The following is a 24,206-nucleotide window of genomic DNA, read 5'->3' on the forward strand; positions in this document are numbered from 1 at the left end:
ATTAGTACCACTTTTTATTATTGTTCTACATGGGAGGAAAGCGAATCTCAAAGTCATAAGGGATTGTGTCCAAGGTCCACTAAGAAAAGGGAAGCTGAGACTCAGACCCCAGCACTCTAGGCCTGATCTAGCCCTTGACCACTGAGACAGCTTCAGTAGGTGGATAGGAGCAGGAGTAGGAGGTCCGAGGTGCAGGGAGAAGGGCTAAGTTAGCTGTTTGCTGATCAACAGGCCCTTACCCTCATTGAAGCGGTTTCATTCAATTGGGCACTGACACAGTACCTCTGCTAAGGGAGACTTTCTGGTTCCAAGAATCAGGGGGTGGCTTCTCTAGTAATTCCCCTGAAAAGGAAGAGCAAGAGGGTGGGGAAGGAAGAAAGAAGAATGGACACAAATAGAGGAAGATGGCAGTCTATAAATGCAGGGCTGGGTTGAATCCTGACACTCACTTCCCAGCTGTGTGACCTTAAGAACTTTCTGAACTTCTCCCATCCCCATTCATAATTACCCCAGTACTGATGCAACCGCCTCCTTTGTGCCCAATGAGTTGCTGGGCACTGAAGAAGCATAAAGATGGGCAAAAATGGCATGGTCCCTGCTCTCATGGAGCCTGTATACTAGTGAGGAGAGATCGATGCAAACTAGCCAAGCGAGTAAAGCAGCAATAATTACAGATGCAATGGGGCTCTGATGGAAAATAACTATTAGGTTGGTGTAAAAGTAATTGCGGTTCTTGCCATCACTTGCAATGGCAAAAACCACAATTACTTTTGCACCAACCTACTAACAAAGCGAGGCATTGGGGAGAAGAGGGAAGGCAACATTCCATGGTGGTCCAGGCTGACCTCTTTGAGGAGGTAAACTTGAGAAGGATGAGAGGAATTCCTTTTCTGTAAAATGATGTTAATAAATTATGAAGATCACGTTTCTGGCACATAATAGGCACTCAAAAAATATGTGTTGGATGAATTAATGGTACACTGTATGTAAAGTGCCTGGTATACAGTAGGTGCCCAATATGCAACCTTGCTCTTTACAGAGGGGCTGAGTTCCTGGAAATGTTGACTCTAAATTTTGAAATCTGAGCTTCATTCTCCTTTGATTTTCATTACAAAATTGAAGATGTGTTCCTTTGGGGAAAATTCCGAGGGCCTACACTGAATAAAATTATAGTTAAGAATGTAGAAAACCTTTTAAAATAGTGTATTTAAAGGAAAAGTGATCGTTTCTGATGAAATATTAATAGTTCTGAAAATGTCACTCAGTGTTTGTGCTGCTTGGCATTTGGTTGGCTAACACCTAAGCTTAGAGCAGAACGCCAACGACCCTGCACTGCCCAGGCCCCAGGATTCTGGAAAGTTAGCCAGCTCACTCACTCTTCCTGTTCCCTCTCCCCCTCAGCAGGAGACCAGGCAACGGGGACTAAATCAGAAAGGACTGCAAAAAAAAAAAAAAAAAAAAAAAATCAAATACAGCAGGGATAGGGAACAAAGATAGAGCATGTTTTTAGAGTGCACAGACAAGATTTCTAGAAAATTCTGCAAAAATCTTAAGTGATGTACTTAGAAATAGCATAAAGCTATGTCCATATGGTAGCCACTAGCCACATGTGATTGCTTTAATTTTAACTTTATTTTTATATAAATTAAATGAAAAATTCAGCTCCTCATTTGCATTAGCCACATATTATATGCTCAGTAGCCACATATGGCTAGTGGCTACCATATTGGACAGCACAGAGAACATTTCCTATCATTAAATACATATTCTCGGGAACCAGAGTCCCTGGGTTCAGATTCTGAGTTCACGTTTTCTGGCAACGTAGGCGTAGGCAAGTTACTCTGTGACTTGGTGTGTTAGTTTGGTAGGGCTACCATAACGAAGTCCACAGACTGTGTGGCTTAAACAACAGAATTTTATTTCCTTGCCATTCTAGAGGTTAGAAGGCCAAGATCAAGATGTTGGCATGGTTAGTTTCATTCTGAGGTCTCTCTCCCTGGCTGGCACTTGGCTGTCTTCTCCCTATGTCCTCACATGGTCTTCCCCGTATATGTGTCCCTGTCCTAATCACTCCTTTAAAGGACACCAGTCATATTAGATTAGGACACACCCTAATGGCTTTTTTTTTTTTTTTTTTTATCTTAGCTACCTCTTTAAAGGACTCATCTCCAAATACAGTCACATTCTGAGGTATTTGGTTTAGGATTGCAGCATATAATTCAGCCCATAACACTTGATTTCCTAGTCTGTAAAATGGGATGATAATAAAGAATACTTGCTTTGTAGAATTATTATAGATGTTCTATTACTAACCAATTGCTTAACACATGGAAAGTCCCCCGAACAACAACTGGCAGATAAACGTGTTATACAGTCGTTTGCTTGTTGATTACACTGAAATGCATGCCTTTGGAGTTTCTGAATAGCAGCTTTTGTGTTTTGTGTAGAGAGGGAGAATTCTGTTGTACTGGGGAAGTTGCTCTGTGATGGAGAAACGAATTCACATAATCACTTACGCCTTTCCAGGCTTTGTTCATTTTTGAGCACCCATCACGGGTCAAAAGGGTGAAAGACACAGGGATTAGAGATGATGAAAAAGATGTCTACCCTAGACAGAATCACCTAGTGAAGGAGGCGGGGCAAAGCATTCTGTAAGTGCCTGGTGCAGAGCAGTGTAATATAAACTGACTTATTCCAGTTTCCATCCAACATGGAGTTATGTTCCTCCAACACATGTATCTATGCCCAGCACTGTTTGAGGTGCTGAAGATAGAGTAGTGAAGAAGACGAGTTTGGTCTCTGTCTTTTTTAGAGATTGAAGTGAAGCATTTAATGGTCATGGACACCATTTAATCTGTAAATTATTTTTAGCTTGGAAAACTTCTTGAATTCCCCCTGACTACCTACATTACCCTGGGCAGGTTGCTTTAACCTCAATGTCTCCATTTGCTCATCTATGAAAGAGACAATAAAATACTGACCTCATAGACTTGTTTTATGATAATGAAATAATACATGTAAAGTTCTTATAATAGCTTGGCTAATGTATGTATCCAATGAATGTTGGCTATGATTATTGAGAATTCTGGGATTCTTAACTTTTCTCTGTGGAATCAGGAAGGCCTAAGGAGGAGGCAATTCTCCTTACCTCTCATCCAGTCAAAGCCTCTTCTCATCTGGCTTTCATCTCTGACACAAACATGGCTAGGCTGGAAAACTCAGAAACGTGGGAATGACCTAGGCTCTTTTACAATCATCATATAGCCCCTAAGGCTGCTTACTCTTGTAGGTCCTTTTAGGCTCCTCATCCAACATATTTTAAACACACCCACCTCTCACCATAAAAATAACTTTTTGGCTATAGAGGAAAATTGAAAGAATTTTTGCCATTTTGCTTTTGAAAGTTTTTGGCCATGAGTAATTTATTTAATTTGTGATGGGCTGTGATTTCTCACCAATCTTAGTGCCTACTCGAGAAATCTTGTGCAGGGAGAAAACTCCAACCTACAAATTGTTACCAAATGCAATGAAATTTTTATGACTACTAAATCCAACAGTTAATGAAGTTGACATAATGTTATACTCTGCATTTAATTAAATATTTACTGATTTCCATGTGGCAGTTTTCTTCTTTGTATCGTGGGACTAATCATAAAATGTTTAGGACTCAAATGTTTTTGTAGGTCCCTAAAACCCAGAGGGACCCCATTCCTATGCAAATAATGCTCAATGGGTCAAACTGCCCAGAGGCAGGATCCATGCATGGGGTATCCCAGGCAAATATATTGGGGAATTAACCATCAGAGCTAAAGGAAGAGGAGGTTGCAGCCATGTTTCATGGGAATGGGCCTCCCCCTCATGTTGTCTCAGCAACAGGACAGGGCTGCAGAGCAGCCAGCCATTTCTAGGACTTTGAAAAGGAACCTTGAATATTCTGCAAGCAAAGCTGTGACTCTGTGGCTTCTCTCTCCTGGCAACACCATCGGTGATCTCTGCCATTTCTTGGGGTTTTTTCCCTTATTATTGCCTTGTTCCTTGCCCACATGAGAGGAGGCAGTTAAGAGCTCAGGTGGTGGCAGCTGACACACTTGAATTGGAATTCCTGCTCTACTACTTGATAAAGGTGGCTTTGTACATGCTTAACTTCTCTGACATTTCTTCATCTGCAAAGTTGTAAAAACAATAGGTTTGGGGTAGGGAGAAGGTTTAAATATGGAAATGCACATGAACTTCTCAACACGGTACCTGGCTTATGGTAAACTCTCAATAAAAAGAAATGTATAATTATGATTATCACTAGCTATTATTATTGACAGCCTAGCAATGTAAAAATGGCAGCCTATGAGATCTCCACTTAAAGTTAGGGAAAAGGAAGGTCATAGATGACAGAAGAAAAGAATATGGTGGTGGCAGTAGTGGTCCAGTGAGGTAGCAACAAAGTTAGAATTCAGCTGGCTTTCCTCCTGCTTTGGTCTTTCTGCCAGACCCCAGTAGTGACAGGTACGCCAAGGATTCCTGGCGAGGGCCTTTATGGGAAACGGTTCAGCTAGAAGCTTTATATTCTGCCCTTCCTTCCATAGCTTCCATGCCGGGACATTGGTCGCTGAAATGCATTCACTTAAGACTTTTTCTACCTTACTGCTGAGATGATTTGAGGCAGCTTTCAGATTAAAAAATACAAACTACAGCATCAAAGAATAAAGGAAGAACTGACTCCATCTAAGGAAAGCAGAAACAGTTGCTGCTTTCCAGCACCTGAATTGGTCAGGCCGCATGGAGGTAATAAGGCAATAAAACTGGGTATCCTTATTTGTCAGCTAAAGCAAAAATGGAAACACGTCGGGTGGCAGAGTTTTTATTTTCTGACAGCAGAAAATACACATCTTCATCTGCAGAGACAAAATGTTTCCAGGAAATAACCCCAAGCATGAATTTATCATGAGTCCTTGTATAAAGGACACTGAGTGACATAGTGGGCAATATATGCAGTTCTGTTTTCATAAAAGACAGAGATGCTGTTAGGTTCGTCAGTTTCTCGCGTCAGGGTTCTCTGAAGACAGCATAACATTAAATCATAACTCAGTGAAGGCATTTCTTTAAGGAACTCAAATAATGAAGTCTAGAAGAGATACCTTTGGGTCCATTCCACAAACATTACTGAGCACCTACTTAACCATCCATCCATCCATCTGTTTATCCATTCATCCAGCAAAAATTCCCTGAATGTCCACCATGTACCAGGCACTCTGAATGGCACTGACAAATACTGCTTGTAAGAACTGTCACCTGGACTGAATTTTGAAGGGCAAATAGGAGAAGGCTAGTCACAGAAAGAGAAGGGAAGCTTTCTAGGCAGAGAGAACAAAACACAGAAGGATCCAGGGGAAAGGGGAAAGAAAGCATGGCTCATTGCAAGAGTGCAAGGGTGTCAGAATGGCTTAGAGTTTGGGGATTCGGGAATAGGGAGATCTGAGGCTAGAGGGGCTGGCAGGGACAGATGATGGGGTCTCTTGTAGAGAGGGTCTAGCAGGGAGCTTGGATTTTACTCTGTAGGCCATAGGGGAAAGTCCGGGGAAGACAGAGGAGCTGTGAAATCAGGTGAGTGTTTTAAAAAGATAGCTGGTGGCAGAGAGGAACATGCATTGAATAGGGCAAGAGCAGAGATGGGCACTTGTTACTCAGTTGTTGTAAGTAACCTGAAACACAGCCATTATGGACTCTGGTTAGAATCTGGGAGGTGTCTAGGAGGCAGAATCTGGAGGGCTCAGTGATGGCTTGATGTGGGGACTGGGTAAGATGGGAGTCCAGGATAAATAGGTTTCTGGCTCAGGATCTGGGTGAATGTGGAAACTGTTCCCTGAATTGGGGAGCTGAGCACAGAGGCAGGCTGGGGTGGAGAACTAGAAATGGATGAGCCCAGGTCTGAGCAGGCTGTGGTGGAAGGGGTGGGGTGGGGCTCCTATGAGACATCTGAGGAGAGAGAATGCCAGATACAATACAGACCCTGGGACTTGGGAGAAAAGAGGTTTCCATCCTAGAGTTGCCCATCCACAGCAGGGACAAATAAGAAAGCCAGAAATTATGGAGAGACTTGAGTCAGAAGAGAGGTCTATTTCCACCCCACGCCCTTCCTTGGTACCCTGTGAGTGCTGCAGATATACACACTGTGTCCTCCCTCCCCGAGCTGGTCCACTCTGTGCTTTCTTCCTAGAAAGTGCTGGTTCTCACCTGCCCTTTCCCATAGGCTGAGCTAGGAGCCCTTCTTGTTTCCATCACATGCTATATCTCTTCTGGAGTAATCAATCATGCTTTGCTGTTTAACTCTCTTCTCAATAAACTCTCAACCCCCTGAGGACAGGGGCCATGAGAAAGTCTTATTCTTCTTTATATTTGTTTCCTCAGTACCTAGCACAGATTCTGACATGCAGCTCAGTGTGGCATGAACAAATGAATGAAAGAGTAAGTGAAGAGTAAGTGAATGACTACACAAGATACTACGCAAAAAACGAGGAAGCCTGCATAAAAGTATTGCTAGCTGCTGTAACAAACTCCAATATTTCAATGGCTTAACACCCTGTTTTGTCACTGGCATGAACTCTTTTTCCTTATACACAAATGAAGAATTTTGTCCAAGAATGTCAGAATTTGGTGACCGCAGCATGTGGTAGCACTAGAGGAATGGCCTAGGCTGTGGGCCCCTTCTCACTTCTCCCTCCTGCTTTCAGAAGCCCACAGCTTCACCTTTGTGTGGTCTGGGCTTTTTCCTCATGAAGCTCCTCTGTCACCACTCCTTGGGCAGCAGATCACTGCCACCTCTATGGTGATAGCCTCACCCTTGGGAGATACTTGCTTTGGCCTGATCATGCTCATGATTTTAAAATCGTGCCCCATTTGGGATCCTAAGCTTTTCCTCTGAGCCCATCTTTGTCGGGTAGCCCTTCTCTGCAGCCCTGCCTGCCCCTTGGCCTCCATTTCTGCCCTCGCATTGCTAGAATCTCCCATTTGCTCTCTCCTCTCTCTCTCTCTCTCTCTCTCTCTCTCTCTCTCGGCTTCAGAAGGCTTTTTGATCTTTTCCTGGGTCAGAATGAAAATTTCGGGGCATCAAGTCTACAGCTCCTCCTTGAATGAGGCAGAATTTTCCAGAGCATCAGGCCTTGTATTCTTTCTAAATCAAACTTTGATTTTATCTGGATATTAGGCTTATCTTGGCTAGTCACTAGACTGCATTGGGCTTTTTTGCAATGTGATATTGTAAAGACACCTCAACCCACGGCTGCCTGTTGCTCACAGGGAGAATGGGAGGGGCAGGCAGGGAGCCAGCACTGGGGGCTGGGCTGAGACCCACACTCTCCTAGGCTAGATGGGGGTAGGCTCTTGTGTCTTTGACTCCTGCCTCTCCATTGCCCTGCAGATGTTTCCAGGGTCCCCATCTCTTCCTTTGCCCCCATGTTTCCTGGCTCAGACTATTGCAGTAGTCTTCTAAGTGGTACCCTTTCCTTTCTTACCCTTTCCTCACAGAGAAGTTAGAGTATATGTCAGGCCACATCACTTGGCGTCTCTTTCCTAGAAATGAAAACCTACCTTTCGTATTCAGAGCTGTCTACTTTTCACTAAAGGAGCCATGCTATACACAGAAAATAAATGTAAACAGATATCTCTTTACATATATTTTCTGACTGTCAAGCATCTCTCTCCTCCCTCCATCTGAAAAGTCATCTCCTCCTGTTATAGAATGAATTGTGTGCTCCCCACCCAAATTCATAGGTTGAAGTCCGAACCCCTAGTACTTCAGGATGTGACCTTATTTGGAGGTAGAGTCTTTAAAAAGTCAATTAAGTTAAAATGAGATCATTGGGTTGGGCCTTAATCCAATATGACTGGTGTCCTTATTAGAAGAAGTTTGGACACAGATATGTACTGTGGGAACACATGTGAGGACACAGGGAGAAGAAGGCAGCCATCTACAAGCCAGAGAGAGAAGCCTCAGAGGGAACCAACTGTGTCGACATCTTGATCTTGGACTTCCAGCCACCAGAATTGTGAGGCAATACATTTCTGTTGTTTAAACCACAGGGTCTATGGTACTTTGTTGTGGCAGCAGCTCTAGCAAATTAATACACCTTCTATTTCTCACTGGCTAAGAATGAAATGCAAACTCCTCGCCATCCCTTAATAGACCCTATGTGATCTGCCCCACTCCCCATCTCCCATTGCTTACCTCCATCCAGCCCCATCCTCCTCCTCCTGGCCCCCTTTCCTTTTTACAGCCTTGCCTGTGCTCACTATACCAAAAGCTCTTTCCCCAACTTTGCATGGCTGCCTTGCTTAATTCTATTATTATATTAATTAATTAATTAATTCATAGACAGAGTCTGGCTCTGTCACCCAGGCTGGAGTGCAGTGGTGTGATCATGGCTCACTGCAGCCTTGAACAGCTGGGCTCAAATGATCCTCTGGCTTTAGCCTCCTGAGCATCTTGCTTAATTTTAGATCCCATCTTCCACCGTTGCCATCTCAGAGAGGCCTTCTCAGACCATCTCCTTAAAGCATGTCCCCATATTGTTTCTCCTGGCACCATAAACTTTCCTTTTGTAGCATCCTTAATTAGTAACTTTATGTGTATTTTTATACATATTTTCTGCCTTCATCAAGTCAGGGACTGTTCATTAGGTGTATATTCATTGTCTAGCACAGCACCCAGGCACATAATGATGCTCAATAAATATTTGTTGAGTAAATGAATCTTCACCTTTTAAGGTCTTTATCCATGTCTCAGGTTCCAGACCAAATCCTACTTTCCTTCTTAAATTAGCCTTCTGATCCCCCAAGTCCAAGAAAGCTCACTGTCTTGACATGCCTCTCGGTAGCATGCCGGTTCTTCACTCATGGTGATTATTGCTGTCTGACGGTATCAGTTACATGTGGGTTTCCACGTCTGGCCTGCATCCTCCCAAAGCAGGACCACACACTGTGCATCTCTGCAGGGCCCACAGCACAGCCTCGCTCAGGGCCCCGGAGTACAGGAGGCGCTCAGTAAATGCATGTGGCCCCAAATAGATCAGAGAGCAGGAATGGCGGAGGATGTGAGTAACTGGGCCTTCAGCAGGGATAAAATAGGTGCCCCGCCCTCCACAGTCCCCAGGGAGAAGGATGACAAACGCTCCTTTTGCCCGGGAAAGTTCTGGGGGTAAATCTCATCTGCCCGTTGCAGCCACAGAGCAAAGTTCTGGAGCTGAGAAGAGGGTAAGAGAAAGCCCATTGGCCTGCAGCCCTAGAATTACAGAGCAGCCCAGACTCTCTTCTGCCCAGCTGTGGGCTGCACAGGAGGCCTGGGCATCTCTGCCAGTTCCTTTCTCTGGAGGAGAACCCCGCCTCCAAGAGAGGGGTAAAGTCAGACCTTAGAAGCCAGGAGCCCACCCCCAAGCAAGCCCAGCTAACAGCCCCCAAGGCCACCACCACCACTCACTCCCGGCGTAGTCAGTCCCTTCCTCCTCTCCACGGCTGGTGGGAAGGCTGAGCCCTCTCTTTCGGGGGCTGAGTCTGGACAATGGGAAGGGAGAAGCCCCCTCCCCGCTGCCCCAGGGACATAAAGCAGGCCTTTCACTGAGGAGTTCTGGCTGCTTCGGTTGGTTCTTGGCACCCAGCAAGGCGGCGTCGGGAGGGGCGGGCATGCAAGCGTGTTGGGGGTGGGGACCGGTCCCGCGATTCTGAGGAGGTTCGCCCGCCCAGGGCCACCGGGCTGGCTCCCCAGCTGTGGGATGAGCTCATGCAGGGAAACCGGAACAACTTGGGGTAGGGGGGAGGGAGGAAGAGTGGCATCTAAGAGGCTGCGAAAGCGTGGCTCTGGGGAGGAAGTTTTTCATGGGGAGTAGGGACAAGCCTCCACTCCTCCAGCCCTGCCCCCGCCCCCCAATTCATATCATCAACTCCACAGCCCCTCTTCACACCCTTCCTTGGATGGAAATTCCTGGCCACGCTGACAGCCGGCCAACCTGGGTCGCCAACCACCCCCAGCCTGGCTCGCCATCCCTATAGTCCCTCTCCACACCCTTCCCCGGAAATTCTCAGGCCCCACCGCCCGCCGGCCACTGCCCCCTTAGCCACACAGATGCCAACGCTCCGTTTTGGCCAAACCGGGCTGCCCTAAGCCCGGAGCACAGCTTCTCTGGGGTGCTTCGGCAAAGGGGGCGGGGGTGCCCATCGCAGGTGCTTTTCCACTGCACGCGCCAGCGGGAGCCTCCTCTCTGGACCTTGCCCCTCCCAGTTTCCTCCAGCCTCCCCCCATGAAGCGTCTCTTCCCTCTCGCCGAGAGTTTGGCGTAGACAGCGAAGGAGCCATCGTGACCGACGGAGAAGCCTGGAGTAGACGAGACAGAGACGGCGACCGAGTCGGGTGGGGGATGGGGTGGGGACCGACACTAAGCCCTTGGGGCCTAGAGGCAGCCGCTACTGGGGAGAGGTGGGGAGCAGCTCACGCCCTTGGGAAGAACTCTCTTGGTTTGGGGCCTTGGCTGGGAGGAGGAGGGGGAGAGGAAGAAGTAGGATCCGATTATTTAAATTTGGGGATAAATTGTACTAGTAACTCTTGCACCGTCCTTCCACCAACCTCACTCCCCACCCCCAACTCCCGTGCACACAGGGACCGCCTCTGCCACCCTGAGATTTTTGTCTTAGGGTAGGAGTGGGACCGCACTGGGTCAAATGAACGGGTTCTCTCCCCTCCCCCTCCCCACACAACCCCCCTCCACCGCCCTCCAATTCTTAACCCTGCCTCTGTGTACGCACACACGCCCCTCTCCTGGGATGGGGTAGGAGGCTATTGTGAATGAGGCTCATAAGCATCGTCCCCGGCCCCAGATGGCAAGTTCAAAGCCACCACCCAAGATCAGCTGGTAAGAGCCAAGACTTGGGGAACCGCGTCCTTCTTTGGTTACCTTTTCCCAGACAGGATTCCAATTTCCAAACGTGGAAGAGGCGTGCGTGTATGTGCCTGTGTGTGTGAGTGCGTGTGTCTCTGTCACTGTGTGTGTGTGGAGAGGGGGATGTATTAATGGGTGATGTTATAAATGAAAACGGGAGGACTGAACTTAAAAGAAACTGGTCAATTGCAAAACAAACACGGATAAACAACCCTTTAGATGTAATTTGTGGTTTATCTAGAGGTGGAGGTGGCGCTGAAGAGGAACCCCCGCCCCCCAATATTTTTTCCTTAGCTGCGCCTCCACCCCCAGCATTTGGAGCGGCGGAGAAGCGGCTCCAGAGTGATTAATCCGGGGATAATTCACCCCCTCCCGCCCCCCGGCGCGAACCCCGCGAAGCGGGATTGGAGCGAGTCATTTCCGAGAGCGCAGCGCGCCTCTCCCCGGCCGGGCGGACACTTGGTTCATTCCAGCCGCAGAAGCTCAGGGCTCCCGCGTACCGGGATTTTTTCTGAGCAGAAAAAAGCTCCAGAGCTCTCCTGACCTCCTTTCTCCTCGGCGGCGAGCGGAGCCTCTCCCTCGGCGCTGCCGGCCGCGCCATGCCGCGCTCGCGGGGACGGGAGCTGGGGCGCTGCGGCTGCCCCGCGGGGAGGGCTCGCGGCGAAACCGGGATTTCGGCGCTCGCGCCGGGCGCCGGGAGCCGCTGGGGCCGCCCGCCGCCGCCAACGCCGCCGCCTCTGCTGCTGCTGCTGCTGCTGGGCTGGGGGCTGCTCAGCGTCTCGGCCGCCGCGGGTGAGTCCAGCCGCGCCGAGAAGCCAGCAGCCGCCGCGCGCCCCACCCGAGCCCCGAGCCCACCCATCCTCGACCCGGTCCCGGTCCCTCCCCCCGCCTCTATCCCTGCCTGAATCTCCCACCCTCCCAATTGCCTACTCTCATTCTCATCCCTGCCTCCGTCTCCCACCCCACCCTCAGCCACGTCCTCACCTCCACCCTCACCCTCATTGCTGCCCCAACCCCAGCCGCAACTTGGCCGGATGCGGCCGGTGTGGGGGCCTGGGAGACAGACATCCCCGCCCGGGGTTGCGGAGCACCTGGTCTGTGGCTTCAGTTTCTCCAGCCTCCCAGCCCCCAAGGTGCTAGGCTTTTACCCGATAAACTTTCCCGGAGCCCTACTCCCCCGGCTCCTGATTCTGCCAGGCACGCTGGTCCTGGGGGCTGGAGAGGAACCGTGCGCCCCCTCCCCATTTCCGCGTCTGCAAGGGCTGCCCTTCCCTGCCCCCGCCCATTTTCTCCAATTGAAACCAGTGCCCCCTCTAGAGCCGCCTGGAGACTGCGGCCGCCATCCCCCTCCCCAAATGCTACGCCTCCCTCGGCGCTCGGAGCTAGGAGGGGGTTCAGGTGGACGCGTGCCCACGGTGGGGGTCCCGCGCATTCCTTGCAGGAGGGCGCAGGTGGGGGCTGGAGAGTGTTGAGGGACGGGAAGGAGGGGGTGGGGGTTGTAGCCCGGGGCGGGGGAGGGAGTGCCGCCGCCAGGCTTCGCGCTGCCACATTCCCCTCGGTGCTCACTCCGCGCCAAAGTGCCCTTTCCCGCGCCCTGCTGCAGCTGAGCGCCTCGGCTGCGGCAGCGGCAGCGGCGGCGCGGGCGGCGGGACCAGCTTCCGACGACCGAGTCCGGGAAGGGGCAGACCTAGCGGGTGCGGAGAGTCCCGGAACTTCGCGGGTGTCTGACTGCAGCTTGCAGCGCGCGGGGGAGGTACGCGAACCTTCGAGGGAACCCGGTCCCCTGTGGAGGCTACTGGCCGCGACTGGTGCCCTCCCACTTTAACCACAGCACCCCTCCGAAGCTCAGTTCTAGCTACAACCTAGAAAGTTCCGTGTGCCTGGGTGGAGACGGGTCCAAACCGGGATGCCTGGAACCGCATTTTCATTTAGCCCGCGAGGCTGACACCCACTGGGGGAGAAACCGAAACACCTGCTGCCCAGGCCTAGACCTAGGGCACCTTCGACCTGGAGCCGTGTTTTCTTTTTTGTTTTTGTTTTTGTTTTGTTTTGTTTTGTTTTGAAACCACCGATTGAACCTCTGAAGGCTTGGCCTGGATCACCCCAGTTCCCCTTCTTGGGAAAGTGCGCCTCTCCTCTGGCAGGTCAGTGAGTGGCGAGCTCTCTGGCCCACTCTGGCCTTCAGCATCTTGTGAGTCTGTCCTCGCAGACCGTGCAGCCCACCGCTTAACCGCAGCATGTTGGGGTTCTTGGTCAGGGAGGGCGCCCCGAGCCAGCTCTGGCTCTCTCATTCCTAGCTGACGGGACTTTCTTAGGTTCTGCTAAGAGTCATAGCCACCGACACCCAGAGAGGGGCGCCCGCGGTGCGCGCGCTTGGGAGCTCTGGGCTCGCACACCCACACCCACTGGGAGGCTGTCCATACCGACGCTGCTCGTCACCCAGACTTGCCACATGGGCGGTGGGGGAATTGCTGCTACCTCCCGCCAGGCCTCCCGGACGTTTGTCGAGGCGAGGCCGGTCTCTGGCTTAGCTAATTGGAGAATGTTTCGGCATCGGACTGAATTGCTTTTCTGGCTAGATTTGTCCCTGCCCCTTGGGCATATCCTGCCCCTAGGGGAGAGAAAAAGGCCAACTCACCCGCGCTTGCACCGCTCAGCGGTGCTGGAATCCTGCCCTATAGAGATCCATTTGCTCGCAGCTCCTTGCTCAGTAGAGAAGCTGGGGGGAGGGGGCCTTGTGTTCATGGCTTGGGGTAGTTCCTCTCCTGCAGGCCCTGCTCTGGCTTGCAAGCTTCCAGTACATTTCTTTTCTTTTCTTCTCTTTCTTTTTTAATTTTTTTTTTTAAGACGGAGTTTTGCTCTTGTCGCCCAGGCTGGAGTGCAATGGCGCGGTCTCAGCTCACTGCAACCTCCACCTCCTGGGTTCAAGCGATTCTCCTGCCTCAGTCTTCCAAGTAGCTGGGATTACAGGCGACCGTCACCACGCCCGGTTAATTTTTGTATTTTTAGGAGAGACGGAGTTTCACCATGTTGGCCAGGCTGGTCTCGAGCTCCTGACCTCAGGTGATCCGCCTGCCTCTGCCTCCCAAAGTGCTGGGATTACAGATGTGAGCCACCGCGCCTAGCCCAGTACATTTCTTTTTAAGCCTTTCCCGCATTTAGATGGGCTGTTTGGCCTTGCAGGCAGCAGAGATTTGGAAATGGACTTGGTGACAGAAGATTGGCAGGATTTGGTACATTAGAAGGGGAAACACATTCATTTTGTGTTCAGTTCACACTGTTGAATTTAAAAGATGCTCAGGACTGAACCGTCTCCCTTCCTCGGCTCAGTGATCACTGGATAAATGAATAAAATGATTTGAAAAAAGGGAGTCTCCTCACCCACCCATACCTTCTCCCTTCAACCCCTTTAGTCCTTGTCCTGCCTTGCACTCCCCCTCCCCCTCCCCACCCCAGCCTCCCTGGAGACTTCCCACCAATTACCAGCTCTCCCTATCAATCATCCTCCTTTTTTTTTTTTTTGAGAGGGAGTTTCACTCTTTTGTTGTCCAGGCTGCAGTGCAATGGCGCAATCTCGGCTTGCTGCAACCTCTGCCTCCCGGGTTCAAGTGATTCTCCTGCCTCAGCCTCCTCAGTAGCTGTGATTACAGGTGCATGCTACCACGCCCAGCTAATTTTGTATTTTTAGTAGAGAAGGGGGGGGTTTCTCCATGTTGGTCAGGCTGGTCTCGAACTCCTGACCTCATGATCTGCCCACCTTGGCCTCCCAAAGTGCTGGGATTACAGGCGTGATCCACCGCACCTGGCCACCCTCCCTTCTTAAAACACATTTCCCTTTGACCTGTAAACAGGCTCATCTTTAACACAAAACAAGCCAAGAAGCCTTCTTGGCCCTATTGACCTATCTAAGCCACTGTCCCATCTTTCTTTGTCTTTTACAGTTACTTCTCTTCAAAGGGGTCTTCATGTCAGTTTTCTCTACTACCAGTCACTCCTTGCTTCAGCCTCTGTCTCCAGGATGCCACTGGAACATTCTAGAAGAGAGCACCAATGACCACCTCAATTGCCAAATACATTGTACTTTGTCTTTATTTTCTTTTATCTCTCTGTGGCTGTGGCCACTTTGGATGAATTTCTCTTCCTTGGGCTTCTGGGACACTATGTTTTACTGATTTTCTCCTATCTCTTGCGTGTTCCTTCTCAGTCTCTAATACTAACACTTATTCCCCTCCCTGAAGTATGGTGTCCTGCAGCATTTGATTCTTTGTACTTTTTCCCATTCCTTTTCACCACTCCATGGGTGAACTCATCCTTGCCCAGCCCTTCCACTACGACACTCTGAAGCTTCCAGACAGATCTCTTCTGCCAAGACGTCTCTCCTGAAATTCATCTGTTGGCTTCCTGGTCCATGGGAACTCTGGGTCTAGGTAACCCATATATCCAGCTGATTCTTGGACATCTTCACTTAGACATTTCCCTTCCAAAGCAATCTTATTAGCTTCTTTCTTAAGCCTCCAGTATTTCCTATGTGAGCTGGTGGTTCCTGTAGCCTCCCAGTTATGGAGCCCAGAAACCTTTGGATTATCCTCAACTCCTTCCTTATCATGTGGTCATCAAATTCTGTCAGTTTCATATCCTCAATTATTCTCAAACCTAACTACTTTCCTTGAGGAGCTCTGAGCATTGAAAAAGCTATCATGCCTTCCACTCCCTTACTAACTAATTTTTAAAAAGCAATATTAAACTATAAGTAGATAGTTTAAGTAGATGGAATTCTGACAAAGTTCTGATTTTTCCCATGCCAATCACATCATGGTTTTAAAAAAATCAAATGCCAAATTAAAAAAATTTCCCCTGCTTTGTATGTTGTCTGAGTGCTTGCTTTTAGTCAGCCTCTTGTAGACTAGAGCACTGACTGTACTCAATGTTCTACTATAGTACAAACTGAATTGTATTAAAAGGCATTTATTTGTCTGCCTTATTTATTAAAATGTGAGCTTACTGAAGGCAGGGACGGTGCTTTATTTCTTTTGGTATCCCCATATCCAGCTCAGGTTCTGGCATAGAATTGGTGCTTGATATATGGCTGTTTGATCAGATGATTTTTACAGTTTTCTTTTTCTTGGAGAGTTTTCCAGGGACCGATAAGACTAAATCAGGGGTCAAGGAAGCCAGCTGGTTTGCAGAGGTAATAAGATGACAAAGACATCTGGTCCCCTGTTCCTTTCCCCACAACTAGGTATCACTGTTTGGTTACAGTTCCCTAGGTTCTAGAACCAATGCAACAATAAGCCCTTGGCATACCACTCTCCTCCAACCCTGAGCCAAGGAAAGGCATTTCACTACTCAGTCACCAGTGTGTATATGAATTTGAATTTCCATTTGCAATCAAGCTGAGGGTTTATGGTTTTTAAAAAATGAGCTGACTGCAGCAGAGAGCGCCCACCATATCTAGGGCTGGTGAGTGTGTGGCTTTGTTGAAGGTGAGATTAGAATCATGCACCAGGGACTGGAGGACCAAATTGCAGGGTCTTGGACACTGCCTGGTTTGGGTTTCTCCAGCAGAGCCCAGCAGACAGCTTAGCAGCACCTCCTTCACCCTCATTCATGTGCCTGACCTGCCTGTTTCACCCTCATCATCACACCAGCAGGATTAAGGGAACCTGATTGCTCCGCAGAGCCCTGCTGGAGACCCAGCTGATCTTCAGGCCTCTCTAGGGCTCAGGCTCCCTGCTGTAAAAAGGACAAGTAATTCCTGAGTTTTTGGAAGGATTAGAAACCAGAGATGCAACAAGTCCAGTGCCATACCTCATCGAATATGCCTATTAAATAGAAGCTGGGGCCAAAGGAATCAGCCAGGAAGTCTGTGTGCCCTCACCATGTCTTCCCCCACCTACCATGCTCAGAGAGCTGTTCTGGGCATCCAGGGGAGTTATAATAACAGCTCATATTCACTGAGTACTCACCGGCACTGTCTTAAGCACTTGCATGTATTAACTCAATCCTCTCAGCAACCCAGTGAAGCCTGCAGTATTATTATTCCCATTTCATAGATGAAGAAACAGGTTCAGAGAGGACACGCAACTTATCCATGCACTAAGTAAATAGCCGAGCCACAGTTTGGATGCAGGCCTGGCTGACGCCAAATCTTTTACTCATGACCCTATTGCTATTCAACCTCTTGGGGACCCAGCTGGTACCACGTCCCTGGAAGCGTCTGCCCAGGCTGCCTTCTTTGGCCTTGCTCTTCCCACTGGGCTGTCCTCATCAGTTATGCTGTGCTGCTTTTGAGGCCTGAATCCCACACTTTTAATCCTCAAGCAGCTATTGTCCATTCCTTTCCACCACAAGCTCCTGGGGGGGAGGCTGTAAAGTCATTCTTGGTTTCTAGCCCCAGACACCCATCTAGATGGAACTCTACTGTGGGTTCTTACAACTCCTCACATTTCCTTTGTTGTCAGACTCATCAGGACATATTGGAATTTCTTGCTTAGTGAGGTGGTATCTGTCTCATTTCCCTAAAGGACTGTGAACTGAGGCAGGGCAGTGTAGCGCACATAGTGGACACTCAATAAGTGTGCTGATGAGACAGCCAGAGCTGATGGGACAATCAGAGGCAGGTTGTTTGGAGCCCAGGGCTCCCTTTCCCTTAGACCACCCTCTTGGGCATTCCCAGGGTAGCTGGGGGCTGGGAAGACTGGAAACAGGTTAAGGGGTATCTTCACGTAGGAGGCAGCCCCAGGCCCAATAATAATAGCTCTCCTTTATCGAGTGCTGGTTAAATGCTTTATAGACATTACCATTTAATTATCACTGTAATATTGTATTTGGAGATATTGAGGCTCAGAAAGTAAGCAGCTGGGCCAAGGCTGTAGAGCAGGTAGGTAAAGAAGGCAGGATTAAACCTCAAGTCTACCTGACCCTAGGGCCCATCTTTTTGGAAAGCCCTTGTTATGGTGCTGGGCCCATTGTTAGCATTCAATACATGTTAGATACTATTACTATTACTACAACTACAGTCTACTTGCTTTCTGCACCAGCCTCTTGAAATATAAGAGAAACAATTCACACACTCTGCCACTCTCTGGCGCCACTATATGCCGTAGGGGGAGTCTTTTCTCTTTGCTCCTCTGGCTAAAAGCACACACCTTAGAACCTGGTCCCCTCACCCAACCCATCAACCCAGCTCAGTGCTCTTCATCCAGGAGGGTAGGGAGGGAGAACCCTCTACCTCGAGAATGCACTGCATTGCCCTCCCTGGATTTCTCTCCTTGGGTGGCATATGGCCTCGCAGCCCTCCTCTCCGTCTGCTGCAGTGTCATGAGAGCTTCCCCAACAACAGGGGAACATCGGGGTGAACCTGCAAATGGAGGATTATTTCAGAGTCTTTATCCTTACAAAGACTCTGTCTCAGGGTTCATTCGCTTTGAGAAGGGCTTGGTTTTCCCTTGGACCCACAGAAAGCAAAGAGTGGGCTATGCAACGTGGGCGTTTCTCAACTTGAAAATGATGGCGTGGCTCTCAGAGCTCTTTCCTTACTCTTGTGAGTTAAGAGAAACAAAGGAAACTCATATTTATTTTTCCCCTGGACTCTAGAGAGCTCAATCTCCTGGACTGTCTTTTCATACTCCTCTTCTAAAAATGAGATTCTTTATCTTCTTTCCTTCTCTCCCACCCAAACACACACTTAGTTCTTAGAGCTTTGGGAGAAGGTGAGACCCCTTTGGCCTTCTCAGGTAGCTTAATGTCACATGAAAGATAGTCATGACCCACTATACATCCACAAATGTGAACTTTAGCCAAACAGCAGATGAGAGGCGAGGAGATGGAGTGGAACATGATGGGGTAGGATTGGAGAAACAGCCTAATTTGAGGTAGACTGAGCTCAAGTAGGAAGGTGTAAGTTGGGTAGGATCAAAGGTGGGTTGGGATGTATTGGCACAGGATAGATAGAGTGAGATAGGTGATGGAATGGAATGGGGTAGGATTGAGTGAGATGTGATGTCAGGGATGAGATCGAGAGGGTGGGGTGTGCAGTATTCAGGGCATTGACTGGGATGGGAGTGAGGTGGGGAAGGAATGTGTTAGAAGACACTGGGTTGGGATGGGATAAGATGGGATGGGTGGAGTTGGGATAGAGTAGAATGGAACAACTGGGATATGATGGAGTGGAGGTGAGATGTATTGTGGTAGAATGGCATGAGATAGAGGTGAGTCAGATTTATTGGGATGGTTTGGGTTGGTTGAGTTGGAACAAGAGACTGGGAGATAAGATGGGGTTATTATATAACCAATTGAATGGGCACCAATTGAGTGGACATGAGGAAATGGGAAGTGAGGGAGGGCACTGGAAATAGCTTGACCCGCCTCACATTGTTGTAGCATCTTCATCTTCCTGAACAGGACTTCTTGAACGTTGGTCAGTTTCTTTCTCACCTGAATTGTGAAATTTCCAGCAGACATAAAGTCTCCATTAGCCTTTGGTCCCATATAGCATGAATCCTAAAATGCTGGAGGCTCCCATTTCCTGCCATGAGGGATCATTCTTCAGGGAGATGCTGGGAGTCCCATGTGGCCACCACCAGGAACCCATCCGAAAAATCTGCCTGGCGCAAACCAGGAGCACCAGGGCAGCTCCTATCAAGTCCACCATCAGAGAAAGACATTGTGCCTACCCTAGAGCTAGCACAGTGGCTCCACTCACAGAAAGGAAAGCCAAGGATGGAGTAGAGGTTTACCTCCGTGGCCCCCTCTGCTGGGTGAGTCTCTCTCCTAGAGACTCTTTTACTTTCCACCTGTTTGTGTCTGTATTGTTGGAAAATTTTAAACTGAATTTGTCTTTCAAGGGATGTCAGTCCCACCCTTGAAAAATCATTATTATAAGGAACTTTTATGATTCTAAAAATAATGTATGTATAGTTAAATTACTGAGAGCACCAAATTACTCTGAGAAATTTACTTGAGAATCTCCTGTGCCATCTAGAACAGAAAATAAGGGCTTATATTGCAACACAAATAGCCTTCCTACCTGCCAATGTCTAATTTATACCAATTAAGTGCAATTATAATCCAGAAACCTCAAAAAATTATGTGTCCATCTTCAAGGTTTTCAAATAGAAAACAGAATAAGTTCTATTATTAAGTAGCTACATCTATTTATTGATTGAAAGTAAGCGAGTGTGACGGATGTAACTGTAAAGGGAAAAAGCAGAGACTTTGAAATTTGAGATACAAGTATATTATGAGAGAATGTGCAGACATTTTGTGCAGAATGATTGATGGCCCTTTCTGAGATGAGCAAGTGTGGTAGCGTCGACTCAGGCCTCGGGAGATTTGTCTTCAGGTTGCTGCCTGACCCCAACCCTTTCCCTACCCCAGCCTCAATCTCTCTACCTACCAACATTCATTGCTTCCTCCATTGCCATTTCAGGAATGGAGAGAGTTCATTGATTGGGTGGGACTTGGTGATGGTGTGTGGACTTGGCAGTAAGAAGGAGATGACAGTTTAATGGTTGATTTTCAGTTAATGCTAAAATGTTCCTAGCATGAAAACAGACATCTCAACGTTGGCATCCCCTTCTGCCAGGGACCTATGTGGCTCTATCCTCCTGGCCTTATCACATGTGCATTCCTAGAAGGGCTGACCCATAGCAGATCCTCAGCCAGGAGAAAGACCCTGTTTGGCCTAGGAGTCAGGAATTCAGCCTTCCAGGCTTGGCTATGCCCCAACCACCTATGTGACCAGAAGCCAATCGTTTCATCTTCCTAGGCCTCTATTTTCACACCTATAAAATGGGGATAATAATACACAGAATGTCTATGCAATGATGGACTTGGAAGCTCTTTTAAAAAGAAGCTTCCAAAAAGAAGCCAGAGCTGTTAGAATAAGACCAAAAAAGTTTCTAGTTTAAGCCCATCCAGTGGGAGATCCTGCCCAGGGCTCGTGCTGCTTGGCTTTCCAGGAATGGGGAGCTCACGACCTCTGCAGACAGCTTGCCAGGCTATTTTTCAGGTCTCAGGGGTGAGAAGGAGGGTGGGCTTGCTGAGCTTCTTGGCCTTGATCCATTCTTACCCTCCAGTGGCCTGTGGGACTGCTCCTGAAAACTCAAAAGGGAAGAAACAAGCCATCTCCATCCAGAGCCCATCAGACATCCTGGTCGCAGCCTTTTCCCCAACCAGCACCTACCCCTGGGCAGCAGCACTGTGAGTTCAGTCTCAGAGAGTTGACTGCTTGGGCTTCACTCTCACAAACACATTCATCCAGTGTACAAGATCTGAATGAGGCCTCTAACTATAGCAAGAGGAAAATTCTCTGCATTCGAGAACCTCTGGGACTCACATGTCCTACGATATTTTGTTCTAAGGAACATGGAAAGAAGACAATGTTACAGGGACAGTTTTCCTGAGTTACGTGGAAGGCACAGTTGATGTTTTCTGTTTTCTGCACCCCACCAAGTCTCAGGTGCATAACGTTTGAATTAATCCTACCCTCAGTCCATTAGCACTTTATGATCACCTCTCTGTGCAAAACTTCTCTCTTATTTACAAAGTTTGCCTCCCTTCATCCCCAATCCTGAAGCTAAGCTATCCCAATCCCAATAAGTACTCATTCTGATGTGTTTGATATATGTCTTCAAATATGCGTGGATCCAGGCAGGGTGCGGTGGCTCACGCCTGTAATCCCAGCACTTTGGGAGGCTGAGGCAGGCAGATCACGAGGTCAGGAGTTTGAGACCAGCCTGATCAAAATGGTGAAACCCCATCTCTACTAAAAATACAAAAATTAGCCAGGTGTGGTGGTGTGCACCTGTAATCCCAGTTTCTTAGGAGGCTGAGGCAGGAGAATCGCTTGAACCCAGGAGGTGGAGGTTGCAGTGAGCCGAGATCGCATCACTGCACTCCAGCCTGGGTGATAGAACAAGACTCCATCTCAAAAAAAAAAAAAAAAAAAAAGCCTGAATCCTTATAAAATATGTAGGGTTGTTTGTATGTATATGTATTTTTTATTTCTATAAATGATATTGAAGTATAAATTTCATCTGGTTTCTTTATTTACTCAACTCCATATTTTGCATATCTCACCATGCTCATTGAGTGTACCTAGTCAGTGGTTTCTAACTGCTTCGTTGCATTATGAGTTATACATCCATAACGTTTTATGTATCTGTTCCCCTGAGGATAGCCCTCTAGCTTATCAGCAACTCCCCCTTACTTCCCCACTAAAAGTTCTGAAGAACATCCTTGAACATTCCCACTTGGGACCCTGTGTGAGAATAGTTCTGGACTATATGATGGAGGATTTGGTCCCTGGGTTAGTGTGTTAATTTTTCATGTTCTGCCATGATGTTTTCCAGAGCACCATGGAAATGGTGTGCCAGGCCACATTTCCACTAAGAGTGCCCAAGAGTTTCCATCTTCCCATGTCCTCATGAGTACCTAATATTAGCCACCTGTCCAATTTTGCCATTTTTAGGAGTGTAAAGTGCCATTTCATTGTATTAATTTACACTTCTCTGATTACTAGCAAGTCTGTTAAGTCTAGTAAGCTTGTTAGCTGTTTGAACTTCTTTTTTTCTGAATTACCTATTTATATTCTTTGCCCATTTAAAAATTGGATCTCTTGCCTTAGAAATCTTCTGGTTGATTTGTAGAAGTTTTTTTTATAGTCTAGGTGTTGCCCTTTGTTAATTTTAGAAGTTACAAATAGCTTCTTTTAGTCTTTAATCCATCTATTTGGCATATGGCAGCTTTCATTGGACAGAAATGCTTCCTTTTGATATAGTCAGACCCATCAGCGTTTTTGGAGAGGTAGAAATTGAGATATGAGGGCACTGATGAGCTAGAGAGCATGGTGGGGTCCCATGGGCCCACTCCCTTGCAGGGCTGGCTCTCTGTATAGAGGGCTCGCTCTCTGTATAGAGGGCTCTGAGGAGTCCTAGAACCTTCCTGGCCATCCTGGGCCCCCACATCCTACAGGAGGTTTCTGGCTCAAGGCCCTGTGTTTCCTGAAGGCCCCAGTTAAAGTACAATTTAATGGATGGATGCTATACCTAGAGAATGGGGAGGATTACTCCTTCAGCAGGCATTTATTGAGTGCCTCTGTGCGCCTGAGCTCTCAGCTGCACTGGGGACATGGGCAAGTTTCAGTGCTGAGTGTACATAAGAGAGGCAGCTACACACAGGCTCAGAGCAGCATTATTCACAACAGCCAAATGGCGGAAGCAACCCATGTGTCCATGTGCAGATGAGTGGATAAACAAAATGTGGTATATCCATATGATAGAATATCTTTCAGCTTTAAAAAGCAAGGAAATTCTGACACCTGCTCAGCATGGCTGAACCTTGAGGACATCATGCTAAGTGAAAGAAACCAGCTACAGGCCAGGTGCGCTGGCTCACACCTATAATCCCAGCACTTTGGGAGGCCTAGGCGGTGGATTGCTTCAGGCCAGGAGTTCAAGACCAGCCTGGCCAACATGGTGTAACCCTGTCTCTACTAAAAATACAAAAATCAGCCGGGCATGTTGGTGCACTCCTGTAGTCCCAGCTACTCGGGAGGCTGGGTCACAAGAATCGCTTGAACCTGGGAGGTGGAGGTTGCAGTGAGCCGAGATCATGCCACTGCATTCCAGCCTGGGTGACAGAGCGAGAGTCTGTCTCCAAAAATAAAAATAAAAAAGAAAGGAGCCAGTTACAAAAGGGCAAATAAATACCTACCATATGCTTTCACTGATGTGTGAGGTATTTAGCACAGGCAAATTCATAGAGACAGAAAATCGAATGGTGGTTGCCAGGGGCTGGGGAGGGAGAGATGGGGAGTTAATCATTTAATGGGCACTGACTTTCAGTTTTGCAAGATGGAGAGAGATCTGTGGATGGATGGTGGGTGATGTTAGCACAACAGTGTGAATGGACTTAATGCCACTACATTATATACTTCTAAGTGGTTCAGATAGCACACTTATGTTATATGTATTTTACCACAATTTTTATAAAAGAAGAGGGACAACTCTTTAGACACAAGGGATCAAGGAAAGCTCCCAGAGATGGATGTTCAAGCTGAGACCTGCAGGATCAACAGGAGTGGGCAGGTGAAGAGGGGAGCAGGAAATGGCTTGTGACAATGCAGGTTCATCTGCATGGGCTCCTGGTTGAGTGAGAGTGGGTTGTTCCAGGTCTGGAAGAAGGTCTGCTCACCAAAGAAGGGCATTGAGGAGTCTGGAGGGTTTGGAGAAGGTGGGTGGCTGGCTGGCTTGGCTGGCAGCCACAGGTCTCTGAAAAAAACACA

At 48.2% G+C, this 24,206-nt stretch overlaps 1 protein-coding gene across 7 annotated transcripts in view; it reads left to right on the top strand.

Moving 5' to 3' along the window:
• Window positions 1–10,788: 10,788 nt before the first annotated feature.
• CSMD2 (CUB and Sushi multiple domains 2) overlaps window positions 10,789–24,206 on the top strand; it is a 664,749-nt gene continuing 651,331 nt past the window's right edge. For 5 of the 7 annotated variants that reach the window (XM_054538088.1, XM_054538098.2, XM_054538075.2 and 2 more), the window contains exon 1: window positions 11,383–11,710. In XM_054538088.1, the coding sequence (XP_054394063.1) occupies window positions 11,518–11,710 (193 nt within the window). In that variant the 5' untranslated portion in view covers window positions 11,383–11,517. Of the gene's footprint in view, window positions 10,892–11,382; window positions 11,711–24,206 lie in introns of those variants that run through there. The other 2 variants (XM_054538082.2, XM_054538100.2) reach the window with 1 other exon arrangement.

The sequence above is a fragment of the Pongo abelii genome, chromosome 1 (assembly GCF_028885655.2).
Source record: "Pongo abelii isolate AG06213 chromosome 1, NHGRI_mPonAbe1-v2.0_pri, whole genome shotgun sequence".
NCBI classification, from domain to species: domain Eukaryota; kingdom Metazoa; phylum Chordata; class Mammalia; order Primates; family Hominidae; genus Pongo; species Pongo abelii.